Raw genomic sequence first — 17,600 nt, forward strand, 5'->3', positions numbered from 1 at the left:
TAGGGATAGTAATCTATAGTTTCATAGATCAAAGCGCTTAGACATTCATCTTATGTACTTTCCCATAATCAGAGACACAAAGACATACCCAAGGCCACACCTAGAAAACCCAGATACTGCAGCAGATTTATTGCAGCTAATAAGCCACTTCATGGAAAGAAATATCTAATCGTCACTACCCTTTCGAAGTGATGCACATTCTGAACACAGCTGAGCTCTTTGAAACCAGCTTTGATATGCATGACTGGGGGCCCTGGCTGCTGATGCTCAAGTCCATGCACAGCAAACTGAACAGAGATGAGCATGGGATTATACAGCTGCACATGTAGGTCTCCCTTGCAGGATTGGAGCAACTGAAGTTGTTTACGGAACTGTGAGCTTTTAAATAGGAGGTTATCCTTTTCCTTGTAAGCAGTAATATTATTATGCAAGGAGAAGAGGAGAATGGGTAACTGATACAAGCAGGAAGAAGAGGAATGGGTAACTGATACAAGCAGGAAGGTGGCATTCTTAAGTATAAACATCTGCCCAAGCCATAGTTTTCCCACTCCTTGAAGACTGGGGCTTTTTGCAGACTTGGACTGTGTGTCTTCAAAAGAAGTATCATGAGGATCAGAAACTTTTTTAAAAAAATGTTGAGATTGTCTAGATTGTGCACTGGTTGCTAAATTCTATCCCAGCCCAATAAAATATACCAGACATCTGGAAAAGTATATACAAATGCTATGCAGTGTACTAGAGCTGTAATGTCAGTTTACTATGGGAATTGACATTAAAACAGATCTGATTCTTAAACTAATGATCCTGCCTGTACATTAAAATCTGATTTGGAGGTCCTGCTTCTGTGCCTGCTGGAAAGATCAGTTAGATTGGCGAGTACAAGTTCTGGTGCTTCCCCCCCCAGTTATGGAATTTCTGTTTCACTGATTTATGCTTAGCCTCTTCAGTACACACTTTTGCCATTGATAACCCATGTATTCCATGTTAGCAGAGCAACTGGAATAAAGTAGATGGAGCCCACAGAGAGAAAAGAAACTGATAATACTTGACTGAGGTAAACTGAACAGGGTGTAGCTAGAGAAGAAAGAAACAGAGAGGTTTGTCTTTCTTAGGTCAGGCCTTTGTTGTTGTTATATGCTTTCAAGTCGATTATGACTTATGGCAACCCTATGAATCAATGACCTCCAATAGCATCTGTTATAAACAACCCTGTTCAGATCTTGTAAGTTCAGGTGTGTGGCTTCTTCTATGGAATCAATCCATCCCTTGTTTGGCCTTCCTCTTTTTCTACTCCTTTCTGTTTTGCCCAGCATTATCGTCTTTTCTAGTGAATCCTGTCTTCTCATTATGTGTCCAAAGTATGATAACCTCAGTCTCATCTGTTTAGCTTCTAGTGATAGTTCTGGTTTAAATTGTTCTAACACACAATTATTTGTCTTTTTCTGAGTTCATGGTATGCGTAAAGCTCTCCTCCTACACCACATTTCAAATGAGTTGGTTTTTCTCTTATCCATTTTTTCACTGTCCAACTTTCACATCCATATATGTTGTTGTTATGTGCCTTCAGGTCAATTACGACTTTTGGCGACCCTATGAATCAGTGACCTCCAATAGCATTGGTCATGAACCACCCTGTTCAGATCTTGTAAGTTCAGGTCTGTGGTTTCCTTTACGGAATCAATCCATCTCTTGTTTGGCCTTCCTCTTTTTCTACCCCTTCTGTTTTCCTCAGCATTATTGTCTTTTCTAGTGAATCAGGTCTTCTCATTATGTGTCCAAAGTATGATAACCTCAGTCTCATCTGTTTAGCTTCTAATGATAGTGGTCTAAATTGTTCTAACACCCAATTATTTGTCTTTTTTGAAGTCCATGGTATGTGTAAACCTCTCCTCCAACACCATGTTTCAAATGAGTTGATTTTTCTCTTATCCGCTTTTTTCACTATCCAACTTTCACATCCATACATAGAGATTGGGAATACTATGATCTGAATGATCCTGACTTTAGTGTTCAGTGATACATCTTTGCATTTGATGACCTTTTCTAGTTCTCTCACAGCTGCCCTCCCCAGTCCTAGCCTTCCTTTGATTTCTTGAGTATTATCTCCATTTTAGGTAATGGCTGTGCCAAGGTATTGATAATCCTTGACAAGTTCAGTGTCCTCATTGCCAACTTTAAAGTTATATAAATCTTCTGTTGTCCTTACTTTAGTCTTTTTGACATTCGGCTGTAATCCTGCTTTTGTGCTTTCCTCTTCAACTTTAATCACCCTTCGTTTCAAATCATTACTGGCTTCTGCTAGTAGTATGGTATCGTCTGCATATCTTAAATTATTTATATTTCTCCCTCCAATTTTCACACCTCCTTCATCTTGGTCCAATCCCGCTTTCCGTATGATATGTTCTGCGTATAAATTAAACAAATAGGGTGGTAAAATACACCCTTGTCTCACACCCTTTCTGCTTGGGAACCAATCAGTTTCTCCATATTCTGTCCTTATAGTAGCCTCTTGTCCAGAGTATAGGTTGCGCATCAGGACAATTAGATGCTGTTGCACCCCCATTTCTTTTAAAGCATTCCATAGTTTTTCATGATCTACACAATCCAAGGCTTTGCTGTAATCTACAAAGCACAGGGTGATTTTCTTCTGAAATTCCTTGGTCCATTCCATTATCAAACATATGTCTGCGATATGATCTCTGGTGCCTCTTCCCTTTCTAAATCCAGCTTGGACATCTGGCATTTCTCGCTCCATATATGGCAAGAGCCTTTGTTGTAGAATCTTGAGCATCGTTCTTTATCCACTAGCTGCTGCTTTTACTGATCCATGTTTTTTTTGTTTGGAAAAAATGTTGATATTAATATCAATATTTTTAAAGGAAATATTGTTATTTTGAAGGAAATATCTATATTTCCTTTCAAAATATTGGTATTTTGAAGGAAACGTCAATATTTTTAAAGGAAATATTGATAAATTATCATTCTTAAAACTGAAATATTGATAAATTATCATTCTTAAAACTGATATTTTAGAGGTAGATTTTCTTTTAAAAAATGTCAATTTTCAAAAATAGTTATGGAAATTTGCTACGTTAAAATCCGATCTACAACGATTGAGAATAAGCAAATTAATGGAAAATTCAGTACCAACTCTGAATTGGGCAGAATTCTAGCACAGTCCTACTGACAGCTCCCAACTGACTAAAACCTTCAGCCAATCAGAGTCTGCTGTCAGCCAGACCAATAACAGAATTTAACCCCTCAGGTTGCACACTAACTAATCCCTGCTGTGGTACTTCCACCATTCCCCTTTCCCTAAGAGTGCAAATAATTTACATGATTCAGGGTTGCTTTGTCATAGCACTATATACAATTATGATGTGTAGTGTGTATGTACAGTATGTATTCCTTTTTTGTATGTTGCTTTGTAAAGGCATGGCCCTGAAAAGTGGCTTATAAATGCTTTACATGAATAAAATCTGGAAAATGTCCAGTCCTCACTTGCAAAAGCACTATATCATTTGCCTTCTAATCACTGTAGAGCTTTTGCTTGCAAGTTGTTGTTGTTGTTATGTGCCTCCAAGTCGACTGCGACTTATGGCGACCCTATGAATCAGTGACCTCCAAGAGCATCTGTCACGAACCACCCTGGTGCATTGTACAACTCCAGACTCTCCTTTTGCATCTGTGCACATCAGCCTCTGGGCTTCCTTTCGGCTTTGACCCAGCTGCGTCATTAGTTACAGCGCTACTCGTAATTGTCCTTTGTTCTTCCCGAGTAGCTCGGTGAGTGCCTTCTGACCTGGGGGTCTCATCTTCCAGCACTATCTCGTGTTGCATTTTGGATACTCTGTTCATAGAGTTTTCGTGGTAAGAGATATTCAGAGGTGGTTTACCATTGCCTTCCTCTGAGTATGGATGCATCTTAGTCTGGTCTAGCCTCTTGGTCTAGACTCCCAACGGCATTGCTCTTAGCTTCTTCAACACTCTCAAACCCCCTCACCACCTTAAGGTGCGCATCCTAGAGGGGGTTGCTTGCAAGATGTGGTGCTTACCTGAAAGCTGACAGTCTCTATGTTTGCTGGAACACGGAACGTTTTCCTTGTATCATTGTTTTTCACAAGTGTGCATTTGCCTCCATTGAAAGAATTACCAAGGACTTCTCCTCTGTTCTCTTCTGCCAGAAGGTGAAATCTAAAGAAAGGAAATATTTCAGGAAGTCTGGCTGGTCACAAAAAGCATCAAAGGCTTTGACTCCTCAGTCAAAGAAGCTTTTCTTCATCCATAGATGGACAGGTGAATAAATAAATGTGCCTGCCTATGCCTATTTACTGGGAGGTATACGCTCATGAAAGTCAATGGACCTTATTCTTGAGTAACTAAAGGAAGGATATAAACGTAATAAACAGCAACGATAATAATGCCTAGGGGTGGGGGAGAAACTTATCTGATTCATATCTTAATGCAAGGCTACCTAATTTGCACTTCCTGAATCAATACATGAACCAAAACTCAAACAATCCTTTGAAATTTGCACTTTTCCAAATTTTTCAGTGCAGTTTGCCAACCAAAAAATGGATGCAAAAACACCTAAAGCAGTGAAAAGTGTGCACAAAGATATGTGTATTAGTGAAAATAATGTACAAAATGCATTATATTAGGGGAAATTGTCTGCAAAAATGTGTAGGCTGGGCAAACCTGTGTACAAAATGTGTATATTAGGAGAGCTGTGCATGAAAATACATACAGTTTTTCATGCAAGCTTTATTTGCATCTATTTAAAAGGAATTGTTCAGGATGACTATTTAGAATTGATGGATGCTCTCTTGACTGTGGTCAGACTTAACTTGTTATTGCTACAAATTGGAAGTCCTCTAAAGATAGTAGATATTTCCCCAATTTTATACCATTGGAATATGTTTCTTATCAAATCATTTTTATTACAAAAGATGCAAAGAAAGGCAGGCCCCTAATAATCTGATAGAAACTTTATATAAATCATTGGAAAAGACCATTTCAAGACAGTATCTGGACTTACACTTTATTTTCTGTATGACTGTATAGAATCTGATATGCTCATAATATTCCATGGGTTATTCATAACATTATCAATATACATTTTTCTAAGGAACTAGTAAAGGAAGCTGAATTACTACTTCTTTCTTTCTGGTTTTTTAAATTTGCTATTATTATTAGCTTTATTAGCCCTTCACCATAAGGTCTCAGGGTGGGTTGCTACAATGTAAAAATGCAATATTAAAATAAGTTAAAATTATTTAAATGTTTTAACATCAGCCATTGTATGAAAATCATTATATCTTGCTCTTTGTAATATACTATTTTTCTTTAAAAAATAGCATATGTATAAAGCATATCTGAATGTATGAGATATTCCTATATTAATTTTTTTCCTCTATTGGTAATGCTTTTTTTTACATTTCTAATTTGAAAACGCAAATTGATTCTAAGAATAACTTACCCATGGCCTATTAACTGCACGCCAGGAACACTTTCGTGCCTTCTGTTGCACACAGTCTGCACACGGCGACAGTTCCTTTCATCTGAATTGTCCTCACAGTCGTTTTCTCCATTGCATTCCAAGTTTCGGCGGATGCAGCGACCTGTTGCGAAGAACATAAGAGTGTAAGAAGAACCCTCCTGGATCTAGCCAAAGGCCCATCTAGTCCAGCACTCTGTACTCACAGTGGAAGCCTGCAAACAGGACCTGAGCACTAAAGCATCGTCCCCACCTGCGATTCCAGCAACTGGTTTTCAAAGGCATACTGCCTCCAACAGTGCAGGTAGAACATATCCATTGTGGCTAATAACCATTAATAGCCACGTATGGCCTATGTCTTTAAGCCACCATCCAATATATTATTCAAAGGATCATGCAGATTCTGACTTGCCTGGCCAGAGCCGGGAGGTTGCTAGGTAAGCTCCAAATGCATTGTTGTTGTTATGTGCCTCCAAGTCAACTACGACTTATGGCAACCCTATGAATCAGTGACCTCCAAGAGCATCTGTCATGAACTACCGTGTTCAGATCTTGTATGTTCAGGTCTGTGGCTTCTTCTATGGAATCAATCCATCTCCTGTTTGGCCTTCCTCTTTTGCTACTCCCTTCTGTTTTCCCCAGCATTATGGTCTTTTCCAGTTAATCATGTCTTCTCATGATGTGTCAGGGCATGATAACCTCAGTTTCATCATTTTAGCTTCTAGTGATAGTTCTGGTTTAATTTGTTCTAACACCCAATTATTTGTCTTTTTTGCAGTCCATGGTATGTGCAAAGCTCTTCTCCAGCACCACATTTCAAATGCGTTGATTTTTCTCTTATCCCCTTTTTTCACTGTCCAACTTTCACATCCACACATAGAGATCAGGAATATCATGGTCTGAATGATCCTGACTTTAGTGTTCAGTGATACATCTTTGCATTTGAGGACTTTTTCTAGTTCTCTCATAGCTGCCCTCCCCAGTCCTAGCCTTCTTCTGATTTCTTGACTATTGTCTCCATTTTGGTTAATGATTATGCCGAGGTATTGATAATCCTTGACAAGTTCAATGTCCTCATTGTCAACTTTAAAGTTGCATAAATCTTCTGTTGTCATTACTTCAGTCTTTTTGACGTTCAGCTGTAGTTCTGCTTTTGTGCTTTCCTCTTTAACTTTCATCAGCATTCGTTTCAAATCATTACTGGTTTCTGCTAGTAGTATGGTATCATCTGCATATCTTAAATTATTTATATTTCTCCCTCCAATTTTCACACCTCCTTCTTCTTGCATAGGTAGTACTAATTGGTAGTACCAAATGCACAGGTGGTACTAATTTTTCTGGCATCTAGTCTCTCCCCCCCCAAAAAAAATCCATTAGATCTGATGGGGCACCTGCATTCTCAAGCCAGCACTGAGATGTGACCTTAAATATGGGACCCAGAAAAAAACCCAGACCACAACATCTCAAGTTGCATAATCTTCTGGAAAGATGTTCACATTTTGAATTTTCAGACAAGGAAAATTCTGGATCTGGAAACAGATGTCTATCCATGCACCCTTGAGCTTTGAACTTCATGCACAAAGCAATGGGCTTGGATGTTCTTCGAGGTTAAAACAGAACCTAAGGGATGAAGCGACACCTCCGGTGCTGTTGGTGTGAGCAGATCAAGAACTGGCATGATGTGTTGCAAGAAATGGAGGAAAATAAATCCAAGAAATCCCGCTTGCATTGGCTGCCTGTATGTTTCCGAGCTTGATTCAAGGTGCTGGTTTTGACCTATAAAGCCTTACACAGCTTGGGACCACAATACCTGATGGAACGCCTGTCCCAACACGAACCCACCTGTACACTACGCTCAAGATCAAAGGCCCTCCTCCAGGTGCCTACTCCAAGGGAAGCTTGAAGGGTGGCAACAAGGGAGAGGGCCTTCTCAGTGGTGGCCCCCAAATTATGGAATGATCTGTTTGACGAGGTGCGCCTGGCGCCAACACTGTTATCTTTTCAGCGCCAGCTCAAGACTTTCCTCTTCTCCCAGGCATTTTAGCATGTGTGTTAAATTGTTTTAAATTGTTTTAAATTTTTTAATTGTGTTTTAAATTGTTTTTAAAACATGTGTTTTAAATTGTATATTTGTTTTAATGTTTTTGGTTGCTGTAAACCGCCCAGAGAGCTTTGGCTATGGGGCGGTATACAAGTGCAATAAATACAATAAATAAATAAATAAGAAAAGTGCAGTCTTGGAAATGCACGATGAGACATGTTCCATCCACATGGAAAGTTGTCCAGCCCCCTTTCCAGATCCGCTGTTGATGACCGCCGCCTTCCCTCCATGTGTCACCACTTACACATTCACACTTAAGTTTCAAAGTCTTTTGGTTTAAAGATGTTTTAGAGTGTTTTTGTTTGCCGCCCTTGGGTCCTTCTTGGAGGAAGAGTGGGATATTAGTTTAATAAATAAATAAATAGCCTTGTTCTCTGAATTTGTCTAATCCTCTTTTAAAACCGTCCAAGTTGGTGATCATCAACCCTGTCAAGATGCTATATTTTCATGCCCAAGCTTTAGTAGTTAGAAGCTGCTATTCTTATTATTATTAAAAACAAGAAGAATATATTCTTTCATTCAGGGATGTATACCCAGAGGTTGTTAGGCTCCAAATATCCTCAGGCCCAGTCTTTATGGCTAATGATCAAGTCTGATGGGTACTGTAGTAGTACAGCAACATCTGGAGGGCCACAGTTTTCCATTCCTACAGGAAAAGCAAATAGCCTTAATGACTAGCACAGCCTTTCTCAACTTTAGGGTGAGATGTTGTTGGACTACAACTCCCATCAGTCCCAGCCGGCATGGCCAATGGTCAGTAATGATGGGAATTGTAGTCCAGCAAAACAAAAAACAAAATCTAGTCCAGCAAAGGTTAGGAAACACCTGGTATTTTTTTTTTTCAGATTCTTAAGGCCAAATGAAATATCATGGAAAACGTGTGCAGCTTCCACTGAAAATGACTGTTGTGAGCCTAGTTTCCTCTGATCTCCCTGCAGGGATGACTCTGACAGCACAACAGTGGGTGGTCAGGTAGATCAGGATAGTTATGGGGGAACCTGAGTAATACAGAGAACTGGAGCCATGGCATGGAGGCTTGCTCTGTAGACGTGCTAGCAGAGGCTAAATAAGTAAGTAAATACATAAGTATCCAACAAGTATTGCACTATCAGAGCAACTTCTGCTTATGCAATGGACCTTCCCCCTCCTTTCCTCACTCCATGCACATCACACCCTCCAAATCTGCCATGGGTGTTTCCTCTACAACAGATTTAGGGAGGGGCCCCATGGGTGGAGGGGAAGTTCCATTTTACAAGCAGAAGTCATTCTGCTCATGCAATGACTTCGCAGGATTCAGCCCAAACAGTCTACAATGATTTAAAATCTTTTGATGGTGCATAATTGGCTGGAGGAATGAAGATACAAAGAAGAGTTACCATTTGCACACTGGAATTTGTTCTCACAGTTTACTGCCTCCATGTTGCACTGTTTGGTTGGGTAGCACCTCCGGGACTCTACCAGTTGCTCATTGCAGGGTTGTCCCCCAAACTGAGAGGGTCTAGTCAGGGATCTGACACGAAACTGAAAGGCAGAACAAGGGTTGATTATGATACTTAGGGTTGTTGTTGTTATTATTGCTTTACTATTATTATATAATTTATATGCCGCTTAATTGCCAAAATGGCTTCTGAGGGGTTTACAAGTATACAAACCAATTATCAAAAAATCTAAACACCCATAATTAAAATACACAGTAAAGCCATTTCATCAAAATATTAAAATAGACATCCACAATTAAAATGTGCAATGAAACAAACAGAATGCAATGGGCCCTCGAAAGGGGCAGCAGCACCGTGGTACTACTGCCACTGCAGTCTTAAATAAGCCTGGCCACATCAACGTGATAGCACACTGCACATGCATGCCTGCCATCTTGGGTGATGGTAAGCATGCACAAGCAGCACACTAACAAGGCAACATGACTAGCCTGTGGCAAGTGGTGTGGCCACCCTGCACCAGCAGTGGAGGGAGGCGTCGCCTGGGAGGGTGGCTTCCGCTCCACCGATGTGACCTGATGCTAGCACAGACTGTGGAGCAGGAGCTACACCTGCCCAACCCCAGCAGCAGGGGCTCCTGTCAGCCACAGGGGCCCTTGGCCAGTGCCCAACCTGTCCACCCTCTGGCACTGGGCCTGTATGCACATGTCATAATCATGTGTGGCATATATGAATTTGTTTATTTTATGGGTTGTACCCTGCCCTAATATCTGTATAAATGAAGAGCAGGGTGTATTTTTAATAGATAAAAATACATATTTCCCCATTGCCTTACTTTTCTACCCAACCCTTTCAAGTTCCTTTTGCACTTACTTGTTTTCTAACACACGGATCACAGTCTGACCAGGGACCAAGCTGGTCTCCAAGCTGGCAGTTGATAGGACACATCTGCTGGTTGCAGGCCCTGGATTCCTGAGTGGTGCAAAGTTGGGCACAGAAGTTTTTGGAATAATAATCATCCACCTTGATTTGCCTAGAATATAAAAAGGCATGAATGTGACCAGGAATCCCTGTCATGCAAAGGAAAAGGCTTTCCATTTTGGAATCTGCTAGCTGATGGGGACAAAGGAAGCTAAATTAATGTGCAATCAGTTGCTGCAAGAAACCCCTTTGTCTTAAGCATGCCTGAAACAGGCCTGGGATTCTGGAAGTCACATGGACTCATCCACAAAGGAATAGAGACTGAAGGCATTTGCCTGATCTGACAGAGCACTGATAAGAATAGTAAAAAAAAGTTTTGCTGAAGCAGTTCAGATTTTGCTTAACTTTGGGGAGGAGGCCTGAAAGCGGGTTGGGGGGAAATTGGCAGCTAAAGGGGCAAGTGACATGTTTACGTACATATGCATGTAACAAAGGCCCTGGATTCATTCTTATATTTGAAAAATGGTTTTAGGGGAAAGGGAATTTAGAATGGAGAGGGGTGGCAGAGTGATGGCTGCTTAGCCTTCCCCTAAAGGGAAGCAGATTTTGGCTAAACAATAGGTGAAACTTCTTAATGCAAACCTGGGGAACCAAGTTTTTTGCACACCGAGGGCCACATTCGCTTCTGGGCAACCTTCCAAGGGCCACATGCCAGTGGTGGGGGAGCAAGGGGCAAAAATGGGTGGAGCAACAGATGTTAATTTTACTGTTCTTGTACGGTAGGCTAATTTCTACAGATACTCAGCACCCCTCTCTGTCCTCCATCTAGGCAAGAATTATGGAATGATCTCCTTGACAAGGTGTGCCTGGCGCCAACACTGTTACCTTTTCGGCACCAGGACAAGGCTTTCCTCTTCTCCCAGGCATTTTAGCATGAGTTTTAGCATGAGTTTTTAAATTGCTTTTTTTTAAAAAAGTGTTTTTAAATTTGTTTATTTGTTTTTAATGTTTTTAATTGTTGTAAGCCGCCCAGAGAGCTTCAGCTATGGGGCGGTATACAAATGCAATCAATCAATCAATCAATAAGGACACATGCCAGCCAAGCAAAAACACTCAGGGTGTGAAACGGGGCCAGTGAGGGTGTGGCCTAGAGCGAATGAGGGTGGCCTGGGGAAAGTTCTGAGGGCCTGATGGAGAGACCTGGAGGGCCACATTTGGTCTATGAGCCTAAGTTTCCCCACCCGTGTCCTAATGGTAAGAGCTCTTCAATAGCAAAGCAGAGGGGGTGGGCTCTTCTTCACCAGAGATTTTTAAGCAGAGGCTGGATGGCTATCTATCAGGAATGTTGTAGTTGCATCCTGCATTGCAGGTCCTTCAGTGAGCAGGGGATTGGACTAGATGAACTCCAAGGCCTCTTCAAACTCCAAAATCCCATTATCTTTTTTCCATTGTCTGCATTAACAATGCACATTCATAAAACCCTGCAAAGAAGCAACTTTGTTCTCAGTGTATGAATGATTACATCAAGATTCTTTATGTGCAGTATTTCATTGATGCTCACATGCACTCCTGAACATGGACAGTACATGAAAGAGAAGTAATCTTGATGCAATCAAGATTACTTCTTTGCAGGTCTCATGTGACTGGCTAATGTGTTTGCACATGTGGGAAAGCACTAATGAACTGAAAGCTGCTGCAAACTGCATGCACAGTGCTCTGTAGAAAATATGGAAATCAAAAAAGGACAGTGGACAGTTTCCAGTGCATTTGTTCTACTTCAGAACTCTGAAATCCAGGGAGAAACTGAGGGCTTATCCACACGGGAGCCTAACTTCATACTAAAGATGCTGCCTTTACAATCGTAATAGCTTTTCAAGGTCTACCCTTCTTGCTCAATGGTAGCTTCCAATCCACTGTTTTCCATTCCTCTGAGAAGGATTACAGTTGCTGTTTCCTTGTGGCCTTGCCCTCTAATTTTACATGTTTACTCCCTCCGGTTCAAGGCTGAAGCTAGGAGAGCGCCTTGGTGTGCAATTGACAAGCAAAAATGAAACTGACTAGACCCCCCCTTCCCTTCTCCATTGTCCAAGCCTGAGTGAAAGGCAGATGGGGGGTGGGGGGAGTGAGTGAAAGGCAAAGTAGGCAGCGGCTGCTGCAGCTTTTGTACACAGCAGAGAGAGAGGGAGCAGGTGATGGGGCACATGAGAGCCCGCCCACTAACATAACATTGAAGCAAAGAGCCTACAAGGAGGAGCGCGGAGGAGCGCAGTGCAGCACAGCTGAGATGGTTTTCCCTTTCCTTTTCGCATCATCACCGGATTGGGTTAATATGGATTTAAAGGGGGAAACCACGACAGCTTCTGCTTGCCTGCAATGTCATGTGATCCATGCGAATTACAAGGGGATGCAAGTAGCGCCACACATACACTAAATCGCTGTGTGGGTGAACCCTGAGATGAGGAGACATTGGAAGCACCCCTAGTATTCCTTTTCCATCATGACTAATGACAATACATCATGCAGTGGAGGCTGTCCACTGGGGTACTGTCCTACCAATGAGAATGTCATGCAGGTGATTTTTTTAAAAAACCCAAAATCTCAAAGCCACATTCTCTTTCTTGTTCCACACACATATTTTATACTTCCATCTGAACTCAGAGAAGCTCTGCAAGCATTTCTGCCAATCTACTGCTATCTGGCCAATCAACTTTGTGTACCACTCAGCCAATCCTAATCCAAAAGTGTAGCTATGGCAAAGAGGACCCTTCCCTTGGTCTGCCAGCTTGTCAGCCCTCCTAGGAAGGCTTCTCCGCCAACTATTGTGATGAGGCCTATCATGAATGCATTCTGAACTGGGGTTTCAGGTTTGACACTGGGAAGGAAAAGTGGGCATCACACACCATGTCATGGTTAAATCAAAATTTGGAGGAAAACCTCTACAGCAGGGGTGGAGAACCTTTTCCAGCTGCATTTGATATGAGCAACCTTTTGGGGGCCATATTTCAGTGGTCGGGGGGACCAGAGGCAAAGTGGGTATGGCCAGAGACAAAAGTGGATGGGGCAACAGATGTGACTCTGTACAGTAGGCTACTTCTCTCTCTCTCTCTCTCTCTCTCTCTCACACACACACACACACACACACACACACATACACACACACACACACACAACTAACACGGCAGTTCTCACCTACCTATGCCTACTTTGAGTCCCATAATTACAGGTCTTTGAACAGCTAACCCAGGGAGTCCATGGATAATGGTCACAGTAGCATCCCTCGCTGCTTTCAATGGTGGCATGCAGCAGCAGGAGGAGGAGCAAACTCGTTTTTTTCTCCATAGCTGTAGGCATGAAGCTAGCAAAGTCAATGAAGTCTGCAATGCAAACAAAAAATGGTTGCAATTAGAACAGTTTAACATCCACTTCTGTAATATGGCAGCTGAAGAGCTAGTCTACCCTGCAATGTTCTGCAGAGAGTGACCAAAGCCCAGATCAAACTGTGATAATCACTGAAAGTGTACAGTAAAATCATGATGGAAATCAAAGCCATTAATACATACCGCTGTGAACAAGCAATGAGGAGAACTCAGGATGCAATCTTATACACTCTTACTTGGAAATAGGTCCCATTGAACTCAATGGAACATACTTCTGAGCAGACATGCATAGGATTGTACTGGAAAGGCACATCCTATGGCTCTTTTCTAACATGTGGGATTGGGGCAGGGGCTGCATGCATGTTCTCCTACCCCCAAAGTCCTCGTGCACATCATGCCTACCTAGTCACCAACCTTCCCATGTTGGAAAAGGACCCCCGTTTTCATTTCTACAACTGACACTAACTTCTTATCATCACATCCACATCATACATTTAAAGCACATGGCTTCCCCGCAAGAATCTTGGAAACTGTAGTCTGTTAAGGATGCTGAGAATTGTAGCTCTGTGAGGGGTAAACCAGCATTCCCCAGATTGGAGTGGGGGAAAGCCGTGTGCTTTGACTGTATGATGTGGATACAACATGTGTCAGCTACTCTCTACTATAGACGTAAATGAGAGACTCCCATTTACCCTTCCACTCCCCTCGTACATGCTTAACTGGCGTCAATGTTCTGTCCAGCCCAGGGACCTCATAGGAGCTTTTGGGGCCATTTTGGTGGGTTTGGGTTTTTTCTGGCAATTCACCCCCCCTCATTCCAGTTACAAACATATATGCTGCTTCTGCATATCTAGGGAGTCTCCCTGGGTATGTAGAAATCACATTGTGATTAAGGGGGGGGGATTTTACTCCCAAAATGATAGGCACACGTAAACATCTGAGTTCACTATTAGAGGGAATTACAGCTCTGTTAATAGAAATCTCTAAGGGTCCCAGTGTAGATAGCACTTGGTAAGTCCTTCCAATGGAACCATGGAGTGTGCTTCTGTCGTGATGCATTTTTTTATGTCACCATGCTGCAGCTAACCAGATATCTTGCTCCTTTTCGCTCTGGCACAACCATCTGTTGACTGACTACCATCTCACAACCAGGCCTGGCTCCAGGTTCTGGAGAACCACTGGGCAAGACACCCCCCATGCTCCCTCCTCTCGCAACAAGTCTAGCTTCTAACCCCACCATTATCACAGGCTGCTGCTGTTCCTCCTCTTCCTTATCATTGCTCCACTTGTTTGCTTGGCAGGCAGACAGCCAATAAGCAAGCAGGCAGTGGCCTCTACTGATCCTAATGTGTCTACTATAGCAATGTTTTCCGAGGCAGCGCAAGAAGTGGGTGAAGGAGCCAGTTGCAAGGGGAAGTGCCGTAGCTCAGTGGTAGAGCATCTGTTATACATGCAGAAGGCATCCAGTTCAGTTCCTGGCATCTCCAAGTAGGGCTGGGAGAAACCCCTGTCTGAAGCCCCAGAGAGAGCTGCTGCCCGTCAGTGCACACAATACTGAGCTACACAGACCATTGGTCTGATGGTATAAGACAGCTTCCTATGCCCCTATGCAATGGTAAAAAGGAGCAGCAAGTCTAGGGAGATTTTGTCAGTGGGCTCCCTCCTGGAGCCTGGGCAGGTGCCCAACCATGCCAGCTGTTGGTGCTAGTCCTGCCAACAACCATGATGGGCTTACATCAGCGCTAAGTACACTACGCTCCACATCGAAGGCCCTCCTCCGAGTTCCGTCTCATAGGGAGGCTCGGAGGACGGTGACATGATCTAGGGCCTTCTCAGTGGTGGCCCCCGAACTGTGGAACAGTCTCCCCGAAGAGGTGCGTATGGCACCGACATTGCTCTCCTTTCGGCGCCAGGTTAAGACTTGCCTCTTTGCTATGGCGTTTTAATATGTAACTCGTTTTAGTTTTAAATTTTGTTGTAATTGTTTTTGATTTATTGTTTTATATATGTTTATACTGTATTTATTATGAGAACTGAGATGTTTTGTATTTTTATATTCTGTTGTTCACCGCCCAGAGAGCTAATGCTAGTCGGGCGGTATATAAATCTAATAAAATAAATAAATAATAAGTGCCAGCACTTAACTTCTGGAAATGGCCAGATCTTGTGAAGATCCACATCCTTCTCCCTGAGAGATCTCTGGCCCCTTCCTGTCCAAGTATAATTAGCCTCCTCAAGAAATATTGCTATACAGTAGGTCCCACTTTACGGCGGTTCGCTAATGTGGTGGTCTCAATTAGGTGCAATTAGACTAAAGCCCCACTCATATGGCGCTTGTTCCGCTTTTACGGCGGTTTTTGGGCATCGCGCACCATTCTATTCAATGAGTTCTGCTTTTCAGCGGTTTTCGCTTTTCAGCAGGAGTCCAGAACGCAACCCACCGTATGAGTGGGGCCCTACTATAATGCTAATTCCTCACAGCTACAGCCTATAAGCAGCGAGAGAGAGAGAGAATCACAGAAGTATCAAAACAGCGGTGAACCTTATCAGTATTGAGTAACTGCACTGCTATAGTTCATCTCATCACTAAACTCTTTGATTTATGATAATATTCACCTCATCCTTAACAATCCTGCTCCCCCCACCCCCCAAACCTTAATATATTTTGCTTTCACATTATGTGGCAGCATTTTCTATCCATTTTAATCCTGGCTTACAACATTTACAAACATTTTGCCTGTACCTGCTAGGATTTCTATCTGGGTTTTTTTTATTGGCCTGAAACACAGATATTAAGCCAGCAGTGCTCCAGCCCTGCAGCCTCTTATCTCAATGCTAGAAAAGTTTTAAGACCTTAATCAGGACTCTTTTAAAGGTACAGGAGCAGAGAAAAGAAAAGGTGGCAACCCAAAGTACAACATTAACATTGCCATGCATCACACATTCCAAAAGTTACTCGAGGGCTGTCATCTACTTTCAAAAACTATTATTGTAGATACTTGCTTCACTTTATCTAAGCCTCTATTTTTCACTTATTCAACAAATATCATTCTAAATCTGTTCATACAGAGCTCTTAATGGCAGTCCTTTAAATTAAAAAAAATCCATAAAGTTCTCCTACGTGGCACAGTATTCCCCACAGGGAGGGAAAATCACAGTTCATTAGTAGCTGAACTACACTGACAACTTACCTTACTCCCTATCATTGTTCTTTAGCTTTGGAACCAGGAGTGGCCTGCCACATTCCTGTAAAGCTAATCTGATTATTATTTGGTGGATTCCTTATTTTACCGCAGCATATAAATTGGATCTTTTAAAAGAGACACCCAAACTGGAGACACTAGGTAGGTTTATCTACTGGGATTACTTGTCAGGTTGCCGATATAAATTTAAGAACAACTTACCCATACAGTTGGTGTGCAATGTAAAGATACAATCCAGCCAAAGCAGCTACCTGAAAAGTGAATTACTTTGGTGGCCCCTGTTGTCCTAAATGCAACATTGACCTCAGCCGTTCTGAACAAGAGGTGCAACTCAAGGGTTTTCAAGTGATGGTGCAACTCAAACGATGGCGCAATGCAAGGGTTTTGTTTGCATTCCATTAAAATGTAACCCAGATATGCAATCCAAAACATGCTTAACTATCTCAGTGAAATCACCAGAGTTTATTCTTGAGTAGACATGGTTGGTAACTCATACTCCAGAACAGTCATTCATTCATTGGTGATCACTCGTGGCCGAGTAAGATTGTCTTCCAGGGTAAGGTCTTTAACAGTGGGTCCGTAAGTGACTGTGGAGACCAATTCTGGATCCACACAGCCTCCCACAGCGAGGACATAGGTTTCCAGAACAGTAGCTGCATAGGTTATAGCAAAAGTTTGTAGAAAAACAGCAAAAATTTACTTACTACATGTGTGTCCTACCTATCTTCCAAGCAATTCTTGCTCCTCTTTTATCCTCACAACAACCCTGTGAGGTAGATTAGGGCTGACAGATACAGGGAACAGCCTATGGTCACCTAGGGAGCTTCAAGGCTGAGTGTGGAGGGGAAGGAGGAGGAGTGGGTGTGTGGGTGTTGGGTAGGCACCCTTTAAAGCCCGTTGAAGCTGCCCCCACCTTCTATGAGTACGCATAGGAACCTATCCCTATTCTTTCCATGTTATTACTACCTCTCTTATCAAACTTTCTGTTAAAGTAATGTCCAGGAACTCCTCTGCTTTGTTAACTGAGGCATTACTGTATGTGGGATGGGAAATGAGATAGGTATT

At 42.3% G+C, this 17,600-nt stretch overlaps 1 protein-coding gene across 1 annotated transcript in view; it reads right to left on the reverse strand.

Annotated features, from left to right (window-relative positions):
• LOC133380236 (complement component C6-like) overlaps positions 1-16,874 on the reverse strand; it is a 47,733-nt gene extending 30,859 nt beyond the window's left edge. The window contains exons 1-6 of the mRNA XM_061617085.1: positions 16,737-16,874; positions 13,149-13,329; positions 9,908-10,067; positions 8,975-9,119; positions 5,480-5,621; positions 4,056-4,194 (exon numbers count right to left, since the gene is read on the reverse strand). Of these exons, the coding sequence (XP_061473069.1) occupies positions 4,056-4,194; positions 5,480-5,621; positions 8,975-9,119; positions 9,908-10,067; positions 13,149-13,329; positions 16,737-16,740 (771 nt within the window). The 5' untranslated portion in view covers positions 16,741-16,874. The remainder of the gene's footprint in view (positions 1-4,055; positions 4,195-5,479; positions 5,622-8,974; positions 9,120-9,907; positions 10,068-13,148; positions 13,330-16,736) is intronic.
• Between the last annotated feature and the right edge of the window lie 726 nt (positions 16,875-17,600).

The sequence above is a fragment of the Rhineura floridana genome, chromosome 1, assembly GCF_030035675.1.
Source record: "Rhineura floridana isolate rRhiFlo1 chromosome 1, rRhiFlo1.hap2, whole genome shotgun sequence".
Lineage (NCBI taxonomy): Eukaryota > Metazoa > Chordata > Lepidosauria > Squamata > Rhineuridae > Rhineura > Rhineura floridana.